At 41.0% G+C, this 13,313-nt stretch overlaps 1 protein-coding gene across 1 annotated transcript; it reads left to right on the top strand.

The window, feature by feature from the left end:
• The first annotated feature begins 292 nt into the window (after positions 1–292).
• Positions 293–9,210, top strand: snx24 (sorting nexin 24). Its single transcript, XM_035390525.1, has 7 exons — positions 293–2,509; positions 3,420–3,503; positions 3,701–3,805; positions 4,212–4,306; positions 4,455–4,484; positions 5,403–5,467; positions 6,028–9,210. Exons 1-7 carry the CDS (start codon positions 2,441–2,443, stop codon positions 6,096–6,098), a joined length of 519 nt encoding a protein of 172 aa, XP_035246416.1. The 5' UTR covers positions 293–2,440; the 3' UTR covers positions 6,099–9,210.
• The last annotated feature ends 4,103 nt before the right edge of the window (positions 9,211–13,313 follow it).

Below are 13,313 nucleotides of genomic sequence, written 5' to 3'. Positions count from 1 at the left end.
GCCCACAACAATGCAAAAGCCACATATAGTAGTCAGAGAACGTGAGGCAGCGAGAAAAGAAAATACTCGATTGTCTTTCATCTTGTGTGAAATATAATATACACCCAGGTTACTGAATAAAGTGGCCACTGTCTAGTACCGGGTGGGACCCACTTTTTTCCTCCGGAACAGCCTGAATTCTTTGCAGCATGGATTCAACAAGATGCTGGAAACATTCCTTAGGGATTTTGCCTGTACGGACTAGATTTTTCAGCCAGACAGTCATGTTGCTAACCCCCTGGTCCATCCCATCCCAAAAGTGCTCTATTGGATTGAGATCTCGGGATTGTGCAGGCCATTGGAGCTCACTGACCTGTTCATGGAACCAGCTTAAGATGATGCGTACTTTGCAACATGGTGCATTACCCTGCTGGAAGTATCCATTTGAAAAAGGATAGGCTGGCTATAAAGGGATGCACATGGTCAGCAACAATGCTTAGTTATGCTGTGACATTCAAATAATGCACGGTTGGGTTTTAAGAGCCCTAATTTGTGCCAAGAAAACATTTCCCACATCATTACAACACCACCACCGGCCTGCACTGTTGACGCAAGGCGGGACCAATCCGTGGATGCTTGCCGTTTACGCCAAATTATGACCACCATCTGAATGTCACAGCAGCTACCTAGATTCATTAGACCAGGCATAATTTTTCAAATTTTTCTTCATTCGTCCCGTTTCGGTGAGGACATGCCCACTGTAGCCTTAACTTCCTGTTTTTAGCTGACAGGAGTGGAGCCTGTCATGGTCTGCTGCTGTGGCCCATCCACTTCAAGGTTTGACAGGTTATGTGTTCAGAAATGCCCATCTGCATAGGAGTGTTGTAAACAGCTGTTGTTTGAGCATTTGTGGTCTTTCTGTTGGCTTTAACATAGAGCCACAAGCTCTGCTAGTCTTTGTTTTCACCTTAAAATCAGCACCCAATTCAGACCACAATAACCAAGTTAGCTAACTGTGTCACCAACTGCTGTAATTGATGAATTAATTGCAGTGTAACAGTGAAAACCAGCAGGGCCTGTATCTCTCCATGAGCAGGGTTGCAGACCCCTGCACAAGATGGGATTTTAATGTCTGACTTGACTGCAATAGAAGGTCTTACAGTGTCAAACTCAGGTCCTGGAAGGCTATAGTGTCTGCAGGCTTTTGTGATTGTAAAAGCTTGCAAAATCATTCAATTGTTAACATGTTTTGGTTGTGCTTTTACATATCCCTAAAGGCATATAATGCAGGATATTTGAGGTTTGCTGTGATCCTGTGTTTGCAATCAAAGAAGTATCCTCCTCTGGCTTCAACCCCATCCACTCACCCCAAGTACCCCACCTATGGTAGCTAGCCAGATTGCTAGAGGTAATGTTAGTACTGTGAAATGAGCAACCGTGAGCTACAATAAGAAGGCTGTTTTGATTATTTCTTCATTAATTCTATTATGTTGTATAGTTAAATTAAGTTAATTCTATTGTGTTGAACATAATACTGTTTTTATCATTGGGACTTTTATTTAGAAAATTTCAGTCCCAAAAGTCCTTATTGTCACTAGCTTCACACTGCAGGCAACATTACTTGCAGGTCCAACAGAAAACAAGGTAATTCCACTTTGCCTTTCATCCCCTTTGGCGAACTTGGCTGATGCCAGGAAAAGCAATTCAGTGGTTAAATCTAGTTCTGGAATCAAGCCTGGTGGCTAGTTTTTGTTGCTTCGCTGTATCTGATCCCAGACCACTGGCTCTAACCCTAACTCTAGCCACACCCACCCCTCTCCACACAGAAAATGTCCCCAACACTTTTAGAATAACAAATACAGGTAAAGGTGCACAAATTCGGCAGACGTGATTAACGACGGAGACTGCCAGTGCATAATACATATGCCTTAGCATGGTTATTTTATAATATTTTCAATGTAAAAATCCTGCGTAGTATGCATTTTGATTGGAATGAAATGCATGCAGGCTCTTACTTTGACATTTTCAGCCCAGGCGGTTCCCAGAAGTGGTTTCCACGAACTGTTTTTTTTTTTTTTTTTTGTGGGACGTTCTTGAATTCCCCCTCAAGCCTCCAGTTATGTGCATAGCCTATGTAATATGTACGTCATGTGAATTCGAATATTTATTCACACAGACTATACATCGTGGCCCCCACGTTCTGAAAAAAATGAGTGACTCTGCGCAGCGCCTGCTCTAGACGTCAGACCTTTCTGCGTTGCGAGGGTTGACGAGAATGTACATGTTCTGAGAAGCTGTCACGTGACGAATGTGGCCAAACAACTCGTTCTGTTATTAGCTGATTTTTGTCTCTCGAGCATGAGATGTGAAAAATATGCAACTAGTTAGCCTGCTTTATAGTTAGTCACAACTGAAAGTAGCACGTTTTGATATTCTCTTGTTCCGAGTTAGTGTTCACAAAATGCATCCTGTCATGGTGTGTATTCCCTCTTTCCGATCTGAGGACAGTACGATGGAGAAGGGATACACGGTAAGAGGAAATGCTGAAATCTGGGTATAACATGCTTTCACAGTTTATTCACGACTAACTAGATGAAAGTTCTTCTGTCCTATTTTGGACCATGTTGCAAAGCGTCTTTGTACATAGAACATGTAGCCTACAATAAATATTTCTAGGGCAGTATGAATTCAAGTTTGTGTTTATCACAACATTTTCCTTGATGCGATCGATTTCTATATACGAGAGTTCTCCATTATTAAAACGGTGCATCGGTACAGCAGCAGTACATTCGAAAGTGTGTTTTGCGCGACTAATTATTTCAGGTGAGACTTCAGTGCACAGGATCAGATGCGATCTTCTCCGATCACCTTAGGCCAATGACAAGAAATCAAAGACTTTCATATAGGCTGATTGTTCGCAAAAATGTCACTATAACAGTGATCTTAACAGCAGTTAGGCTATAAGCAATCAGATTAATATGGGTATAGCATGTTAATTAAAACTGACTGGTTTCATTATAACAAAACAGGAATATATGCAAAATATTTTGGAACAGTCAAGCTTTCCGTGTAATGAAAGATATGTAATCAAGGAACGTAGATGGAGGCTGCTCTTGAGTGAAAAGTTACTAAATATGCTACTTGTATAATACTCACCTGTTTTTTAGGCCTTAGCATGCTTTGAATGTAGATATTCACACTTTAGTGAGCATTTGTAATGAGCTTTTGTTGATAAATTACTTAGCTTTTACACTATGAACAAATTACTATGTTTCATTTTTTTTATTTATCTTTTATTCCCAGTTCTGTTATCAGATAGAGAAGAGTGACTCCCATGCCTCTTTCTATCATAATTTCAGACTTTCAGTTTCAGAATTTCAGAAGTTTGGTGTCAGTTATGTTATTATTATTTTATTTTTTTCATTTCTTGTCTTCACCAGGTGTTTAAGATTGATGTTTTGATGAGTGGCCGACAGCACACGGTGGAGAAGCGCTACAGCCAATTTCACACACTGCACAAGATGGTATTTTTTAGATTTATTTATTTATTTGTTTCTTTTGCATTTATTTTGCATGTATTATTTGCAAAGAAACAAGTATTGGGATAAACGTCTAATGTCTTTGCACTTTTTCCTCTTTGCTGATATGCTCATAAATATAATATTTTGGTTAACGTAATTTAAATAGTCATTTTCGAGGTCATTTTTATTTTGTCTTTCAGCTGAAGAAGATCATCAAGCCACCTGAAATTCCGTCCAAACATGTCCGCAACTGGGTTCCCAGGGTCCTGGAGCAGAGGAGGCAGGGGCTGGAACTGTATCTGCAGGTACATTTACTTTGAACTTGAACAGGCCAGGCAAGAATTCATATTGTTTTATTCAGACATAGGAGAGAATGTGGTATGAAGGAGTGATCATGAACAATGTTGGTCGCCAAATCAGCTGCCAAAGTCAATTACAGACTTGGATGAACTTGCAGATGGTTGTCTAGGAATGCTCACGTAATGCGTTGGCCAGGGTTCCTGGTTTATCATTATTGGAATATTCGAAAGTTACATTGACGTTGTACACATTGTAAAATGCAATATGTCTAAAGCATTACATTTAGTTTGTGTTAATTTTCTAGAAAATTAAACAGCTAGATATGCAAATTAACTACGTTCTTCCTCCTAAACTCACTGATATGCAGCGTGCCCTTTCAAAATCAAAGATGCCTTCCGTTTCATTTTACAGACCATAATCATGGAGAATGAAGTTCTGCCGAAGGTGTTTTTGGATTTTCTTAACATTCGCCACTTTCCGTCCTTGCCAAAAACTGAAAGTTGTGGGTAAGTCAACACAATAGTCTCATACTCAAAAGTATATTGTTCCAAAGGATAATATCAGTTTCTGGCATAATTTCAGTTAGTGGCAAAGTGCATTACATATTTTACACTTTGTAGTTTGATTGTATGTCACTCTTCTTCCTCTTTAAAGATCATTTGAAACAGAATCCGAGGAATCAAGGTATGTCATTTCTTTTTATTATTCATGATTTGAACAGTTTTATCTGTGCCTAATAATGAATATGCCGTGATAGTGCCTTACAACCAGGACAGGCTGAAACATACTCTAACAAAATTTGTTATGATTCTGTCTGTGCATGTCACAGCTCAATAAAATACAGGTGTTTCTATGCAAGCACAACTGAAAATTAGTGTAACACTATGTGGTGTTGCACTACGTTTAATCATTTGGTTGATTTAGTTTAGTAATTAGATTATATAATTATATATAAGTATTAGGTTATATAAGTATATCTGTAAACTAGGGAAATCAGGGGCAGAATGGTACAGCACTTGATATTCAGCATTTTGAGAGCATGGGCAGGTGGATTTGGAGATGAACTGTTGAAGGGGCTGAGGCAGAATATCTGAAAAACTTGCATGTATCATCACTTGAAACCAAAACGGAAATTTTCACATATGTAATTTGTGCATGAGGTAATGCTGACACTTGAAGCTCGAGACTTGTGGTGTCTGGTAAATGTACAATGTGCAGTACATTTGGTGCACTTGTATTGTCTTTACGTGGTACATACTGTAGTGTTTCACAAGCACGTAGGAGACCACAAATGCATTACCGCAAACACTGATAAGGCAATGAATGTGTAGATAAACAAGCTCAGGAGGTAAGAGCGGTTGTCTGGCAGTCAGAGGGTTGCCGGTTCGATCCCCGCCCTGGGCATGTCGAAGTGTCTCTGAGCGAGACACCTAACCCCTAACTGCTCTGGTGAATGAGAGGCATCAGTTGTAAAGCGCTTTGGATAAAAGCGCTATATAAATGCAGTCCATTTACCATTTACCATAAAGATAACTGGGATTCTGTAATAATTAACAAATTAAGTTGTTATTTGTCTAATTTACCTGCTTTTGACATTTCCAGTAAACTGTCCCATCAGCCTGTGCTGCTGTATCTGAGGGACCCATACGTGCTCCCGGCCACTGACGGTAATCAAGTCTTGTCTCCTGATGACCCTCTATAAAAGGTCATACCCTGCTTACGGGTCTACAGAGTTTCACATTCAAGACCGGAGTTTCTTCTATGGTCACCTCATGGTGCTCGTTCATAGTTCACTTTTATCTGAAACATTTCTTGAATATTTAATATTATTTGTGGGCATGCCGGAGCCATTTGTCTTTTGCTGACTATTAAACTTATTAAATTACTGAACTGAGAGATGCTCGACTACTCTCTGTATGAACTGATCTTCACTTAATATGATGGGGCAGGCAGACACAAGGCACGTATTCACAGATGTCGAGGGTTGAACCTGAGAAAGATAACTGGGGATGTCCAGATGGAGAATGGAAAAGGTCCACTAAATACATTCAGAGACTTGCCTCCAGCTTCATACACTGTTTGTGTGGAAGGAGCTTGAGGCACTTTGACAGCTGTGTGGACAGCTATGTTTTTCCTACCTATTTGCTTGGAAAATAGATGAATGGTAGGTCACAAACTCATATCTTTCTAAATAATCTTGAATTAATAGCATTGTTTTTCTCTCTAGATGCATGTCCAAACGTGGTCATAGAAGGTGTGATTCATGGAATATTTTGCCCAGACCTTCAACCAAGATAGACCTCAACCAAGATGTCAGCTGTGGAGACCGCCTCAGACTTCTGAATGCAAGAACACTCTTCTCTGCAAAAAATGTATGTGTAAATCTTTTTCCTATTCATATATACTGTATGTATGTATATAGGAATAGGGAAAAAAAGTGCATGTTTGTATGAATAATGTGAAAATAGAGGTTTAATCTGAGACCAAACTTCATAACGAACTACAAAGACCAGCTGACTCTAATATGTGTGCTGACCTCTACACTGGGCTGCACGTACAAAGGACATTTTGGTTGTTAACAGTAGGAAAAGAAAGGGACCGCTGACAGGGCACATGTTGAAATGACACTAAGCAGATCCATTTTAGTCAAAGGGACGTTTGTGGTAAGTTTGTTTCTCTAAAACCGTAATGCCGTTTGACACACCCTTCCTATTATACCTACTCTGATTGGCCCAGAATCGCAAGAGCTTCTCATTGGAGGGGGAGAATATAACTACAGCACCTGTCTTATTTCCAACCTTTAGCGGCTAGCCAAGATGTCAGATTAGCTATGTCAGTTTAATTTAACCAGAACTGTAGGATTATGTAGGCATTCAGTTATTGTTGTTGTTATTGAATTCTGCTGGCTAACATTTTAAGCGCTTTCTTTTTTCATTTTTCATTTTTTTAAGCTACGCTAAATGCGAATGCTGACGCTGCAAAGCCCTTCTAGTGGCTCGCAATTTATATGCGAGTGAACAAAATTGAAATATAGACTACGCTAACTAGTTTGCTATGTAGCTGATAAGTAGCTGATAAGAGTCCAATAATCTGTCCATTAACTAGGAGTATTCTACAGTAAGCAGCTTCTGAAATCCAAAAACACTGACCTAACAAAAAAACTGAATAACCACCCCTAAGTATGTTCGTGTTTCATGTATACATACACGATACTATTCAAATTACATACTTTCTCAATATAAGTTCACTGATAGAATTCCAGTTGGTGGAGAACATTGAAGTGATGGAACTGGACTGAGGTGTGGTTTGACACTCAAGAGTGAGCTGACAATGAGTGCAATCTTTAAAAACCTTATCTGTTTCTGTGCGCTGATTGACCTGATTAGCTCTCAGAAGAGTTTGTTGAATTTGGCTGAGTTTTCCTACCAGTTTTACCCTTAAATGCACTTGTTTTACTGTCCCCTCCCCCCACATTTCTTCTTTTTTTTTTTTTGTAAAAAATTGTAATTAATTGTGAATCGATGTGTTACATCATAGTGAACCAGAGTCCCTGCTGTGCCTGTCAATCAGAACCTTGTGAAGTTGGTATTTTAGCTTTTGAAATATTACTTACTGGGCTTTTGATATGATTATGAAGGCATACTATTTAAAACTTTGCCTTTTCACTGTTATCTTGATCCGTTAACGCCATGAAAAGTTTTCTTTTGCAGTTTCTTGTGAACTGGAGCAATGTCGCATATTTTTTAAAGTTGATGCCGCCGTTATATACCAGTTCATTTACTGTGTAAATAGATAAGAAGCTCAATGCATGTTTATTGATATTGACAAAATAATGGCTCGTCCCCGGATCGCGGTCCGTTTTTCTCGGGACACAACTTCTGTTTCATTAATGACAAAACGAATCCCTCGTTTTGTGTCCGTACCGATCAGGGTGGGCCGTGAGCACGCTGTCAGACTGAACGTGTTTAATGTGGTGTACGCGTTTCACTCTTCTGTTTCAGTTCTCGTTTGTCTTTCCTGCTTGTTCCCTGTGGGTGTACTCTGCACCACAAAAGAGGTTCCCTAACAAGAAAATAGAAATATTCAATTAATCAGCCAGGAGAATGAAAACTTAAGGCTAGTTTATAAACTGTTTGAACTTTTTATTTTTTTTGTGTGTTTTGTCCATGACTTCAGATGGGAAAAGCCCTGCTAATAGCAACTTACAATTTTGAATTTATGAACTGTGCTTCTGCATCTGAATTTTTGTGAACTAGATGGAAAGGTCTAGACAACGGACGCGCACGTTTCAGGAAGCGTGCCTGTGGTTTTGTGCCGATTCTGCAGCAGGGCCGTCTGCGCTCAGCAGGAACAGACAGCAGCAGGTCAAACGGGAAAATCTGCACTGACAAGCAGCCATGATACAAACGTGATGCTGCACAGGAGTAGCCACAGCTGGAGGGAAAAAGCTAACTACACTATATTACTAATGGGAGCAGGCAATCTAATAAACCTTCCACTGACACCTTGGTAGGGAGCTTTGGATTGGCTTTGAAGGAACCATTTAAAGAAATAATGTTGTGTAAATTTGAATTACTCAAATAGATCTCTGTGTAAAAGCTGTTAATGGTAAACTGGCCACATTTATTTTTGACTGGGCTGTGTTTCACACCTCCAAATAGAGTAGCCTTGTGTAGGCTGGTTTTCAAATTGGAAATCATGTAATTCCGTTTTCATTGTAAATTTGTGAATTTTGTTTCATTTGTGATTGGATGCGTTGCTAAAATTTGCTGTCATGTTTTTTTTTTTCCCCCTGCACATAATGGTCATTTCTCAACACAGTTGTTCAAGTTCCTTCTGCCAAGCCCATTATTTACAGCACAAATTCAAATAATATGGGGAGAAGTAGCCTACATGAATGTAGGATACGAGAGAGACTGTTTGGGCTATGTTGAGAATTTACCCCTCCAGCCATCAGTCCCTTGGCGAGAGCTTTCATTTTGATCATGTGCCATGACATCACCAGGCTGTTGATCCTGGACTTGGGCATTGAGGGACTGAGGAGTGGTTAAAACTACAATATGTGTATTGGCCTCTTGGGGTTGGATGACGGACCTTAATCACAGCAATTTGGTAGCCTAATAAAGATGCAATGTTTTTGCAGTCATCGAAGTATGAATAATGCACTAAAAATATGTTAGAATTGGCCACTTGTGCAGCTAATTATATTTTATTATCTGTAATACGTGTGTTCCTAAAACCATTGAACAATATTGAATTGTAAACTGTTTAAGTTAATAACGGACATTTTACTTCACGCTGCTGATATTTTTTTTTTTTTTTTGAATTATTTGAAAATAAATGTGTGGATGCATGTTTTCATAAGCACTGTAACTCGATCTAATTAAAGTATGACTACAATAATGTGGAAGCTGGTTGACAATGTTTGATTTATTCAATACATATAGAAATGCATTCTGTAGACCTGATTGTGATTCCTGTTATAGCCACACCCTCCTTCTCCTCCTCCTCCTTAGGATTGGTCAGTCTCCACTGTCTATTAAGTTCCCCATAATCTACTATAACATGCAGTGTGTATCTTTTTTGTTCATCCACCATCTTTGACACGGACGGGGCCTATAACTTTGGCAACCAGTGGCGGCATCAAACTATGGGCAAGTGTATGCAGCGCCTGCAGCACTGAAACCTGTGCAAACAGGACAACAGCGTCCAATCAGCACACAAGACTCGAGAGAACGAGCTGACGAGTTGGGGAGGGCAGTGGGCTTTGACATACCAGAGACACCCTTTCTGGACAAATAAAAGGAATTATTTCATTTAGCGAATGGAGATGATGTTTGTGCTTCCTAGACAGCCAGTCTGTTTTGTTGCACTTTGAGGGTAACGTACTACCTACTAAGGCGACCTTGGGATATATGAGTTACAATGTGAGGACTTTCATACGAAAGCCATTAAGGTGTTGTAACTGTCAGGGGTTTGGACATGATGGCTGCAGCTTGCAGGACGAGAATGAGATGTCCCAGGTGTGGAAGGTGGCATGGGTATGAGGAATGCAGTAAGAAAGTTCAACCAAAGTGCTGTACTACAGCTGTGGAGGTGCTCACAGGTGTAGCCTATGGTGGGCTAAAGACAATTTAAAAACGAGTAGAAGTAAAAAGTTCCGGTAGAGAGAGATATCGTGCTGAGGTAGTAAAGGTGGTTCAGACTCAGGGAAACACAGGTGTCAGGGAGAGAAGGGAAGAAGCACCTTAGCAGAAGGCTGCAGGACAGGTAGGAGGTGACATGATACTTGTAGACAAGAGGGGGATCAATGGTTGTTATGGCAAGTAGTCCAAAACAGGAAAAAGCAAGCTAATGTTGCTTGTGGCAGAAAGGTGCCTGGACATGAAAGGGCTTTCATAGGAAGAGGAAAATGAACGCTTCAAGTCCATGCAGGAGCAGTGTATTACTGGTGCTTAGTTAATGGTTGTAATACTGCAATGGAATGCACAAAGCCTGTTGGCTAATGGGCAGGAGTTCAAGCGATTAATTGTGAATGTGCCAGACAAATCCAGAGACTTGGTTGAAACCATCTATGTATTATATCATACAGAGAAATGTAATGGTTAGAAAGTCCAGGGATGAAGTGAGGGGGAGGGTGTGCTACCTTCATAGGATTTGCAGAATGCTAGGCAAAGGTACAGAACAGGAATATGTGGCGGTGGAAGTGTGGGTTGAGAGGAGGGGTGCTAGTGGTAATCTGGAGATTTTAATTCCTATGACTCCCTTGGATAGGGGGGGGGGGCAGTCAGATGGAAGTGGACAAGTGATGTAAAATGTAATGGAGGTTAAAGAGCTAGTTAGCCTGAATGATGGAAGAAAGACAACGATATATTTAGCCACAGGGAATGATTCTACATTGGCCCTCTCTGGTATCTACAGTAATTTTATTTGTTTCCAAATGGGTAGTATGTGAAGTCGACAGTGGGAAGGGCCCATTACCCTAGTGCGTACAATAGGTTGGAAGAAGGAGTAGGTGTCGGTGGAAGCAGTAGGGAGGGATTAAGTTCCAGGAGTTGAGTGAGCGGATGATGAACAGAAAGAGCAATGGAGAGGATGTGATTAGTGTGAATAACTGGATAAGTACAGCATTAGTGGGGGCAGCCACTGAGCTAAAACCTCAGGGAGGAGGTGGAAAGCAGACCCTTGGTGGACGGAGGACTGCGGAGGTGCTGTGAGGAAAAGGAGCAGAGGATTCACAGTGCTGAAAAGGACCGGTTACTTTCAACACTTGATTCAGACTCTATCCATCAGGCAAAAGGACCATGTTGGCGGTGTTTCTGTAATACTGTTGGATCTGATAAGTATGGGGTATGATTGAGAGGATGAGGGAGGGAAGGGAGTGGAATTAGCCAGTGTTGAATGGGGTGGATGTGGTGGTTAAGCGTCTTTGAGACTGTGAAAAGCGCTATATAAAATAATAATAATTATTATTATTATTATTATTATTATTATTATTGGATGAGGTAGAGATGATAGCCAAAGTATTTACCCTAGTACAAAGTTCCAATAATTTATCAGAGGATGGCGGAGAAGGAGAGAGGTCATGAAAGAAGAGCGTCCTGGGGTGTTTTACTGGAGAGAAGCTAATAATGCTTTGAATGTGCAGTTTACCATGGCAGAGTTTAAGAAGGCAATAAGCAAGGGTGGGTTTACGTCACCTGGAAAAGATGCTAGGCTAAGTTAGCCAATATTAGTGGTGAGGCACTGCAGAAGTTCCTGGGACTGTACGACAGAGTGCAGGAGGAGGGGAGGCACCTGGGCAGCTGGAAAATGACAGGTGGTATCCATTCAAACGCCAGGAAAGGATCACCATGGAGACCAACAGGTTATAGGCTAATAGCATCAACTTCTGTTTTATGTAGGATTATGGACACAATGATTACAGAGAGATTTACTTCCAGGAAAGTAGGGGGTTATTAGAGTGTGATTAGGAAAGTACCAGTATTATGCTTGGAAGCAGATGTTTGGAAGGCCCAGGTGGAGAAAGAGACTGCTGTGGCTGTAGTGGAGAAGGAATAGGACATGATGTGAAAGGAGGGGTTTCTGATTGAGCTTAACCTCATGAGGGTAAGGTAGAACCTATAACTGGGTAAATAATTTCCTTTTAGGAAGATGAGTGTGGGGGAATCATTCATGGTGTATAATGGTACACCTCAAGGGAGCAGTCCTTTCTTATTTTCCATAATGAATAATGATATCTACTATTGGGTTCCGCCAGAAGGTCCCTGTTTGCAGGCACTGTGGAAGAGAGGAAGAAATATAACCTCCACAGTCAGGAAGGTGCAGGAAGCAATCAATGAGGTGGAGCAGTGGTCAATAAAGTGGGGTTTCAGGTTCTCTATAGAGAAGACTCAAAAATCATGACTTTTACAAGGAGGAAGGTGGGAGATGAGGTAGAACCCATACTTAAAGCGAGTGGGGGCCTTCAAACACCTTGGGCTATGCTTTGATACTAGGCTGTCATTGGCTAAGCACATTGACAAAGTGGTGGGGAAGTGTAAGAAGGAACTGAATGTGATGCGATGTCTGATAGGGATGGAGTAGGGAGCTAGTTGTACCTCACTGAGGACCATGTATAAAGCACTGATTCATTCAGTACTGAATTATGGTAGTGTGCTGTATAGATCAACAGCCGGGACAACACTGGAAAGGCTGGATGTCATTCAGGTTCAAGGTCTACGAATATGCAGTGGGGCTTTTTGAACTTCACCTGTGTCAGTGCTGCAAGTAGAGATGGGAGAGATGCCTTTGCCGATCAGAATAATTCAGTTGGCTATGAATTTTTGGGCTAATCTTCACGGACATGGGGCATCTCACCTACTAAAGGAGCATTACAGCCAATCTGGGAACATGGGCGAGAGAACAGAAGAACTTTTTCGGACGTGTTAACCAGTCAAAACAACTGGGACTGTATGGAAATGCACACATGGTTGAGAAGACCCAAGAAGTCAGTCTGTGTTAGCATTTGTGATACCAGAGAATGGGGTCAGAGTGAAAATGCATGCTACAGTTTACCTAGCTGTGTTACAACAGGGCTAATAGCTGTCATTTTAGCATTGCAGCGGGCGGAGGAAGTTCAGTCAACCTGTGTAGTGATATGTTCTGACTCTAGTGCAGTGCTAATGAGTTTAGAATCTTTAAGTTCATTTTGCAGACAAGTTTGACTGTATAAGGTTCTGCTCATCAACAGATGGGTTAGAAAGATAGGGAGTCAAGTAAGATTTACTTGTGTTCCACCTCATATGGGGGTGGAGGGAAACAAAGCAGTGGACGAAGCAGACACTTAGTAATGAGAAGGTGGATGTGGAAGTTCCCATGAGCATGGCAGAGGCTAAAAGCCATATATGGTTAAATGTATAGGAAGGATGTTAGGAGCAGTGAGAAAGAGAAACCCAGGGCTGACATCTATTCCAAATAAGTAGGAGAGGGGATTACAGCTGGTTGAGGAAGAAAAGAAGAAGCCATCTTTAC

This window comes from Anguilla anguilla, chromosome 14 (assembly GCF_013347855.1).
Source record: "Anguilla anguilla isolate fAngAng1 chromosome 14, fAngAng1.pri, whole genome shotgun sequence".
Lineage (NCBI taxonomy): Eukaryota > Metazoa > Chordata > Actinopteri > Anguilliformes > Anguillidae > Anguilla > Anguilla anguilla.
The sequence above is the reverse complement of the archived record's forward strand: the minus strand, read 5'-3'. Positions and strand labels throughout refer to the sequence as shown.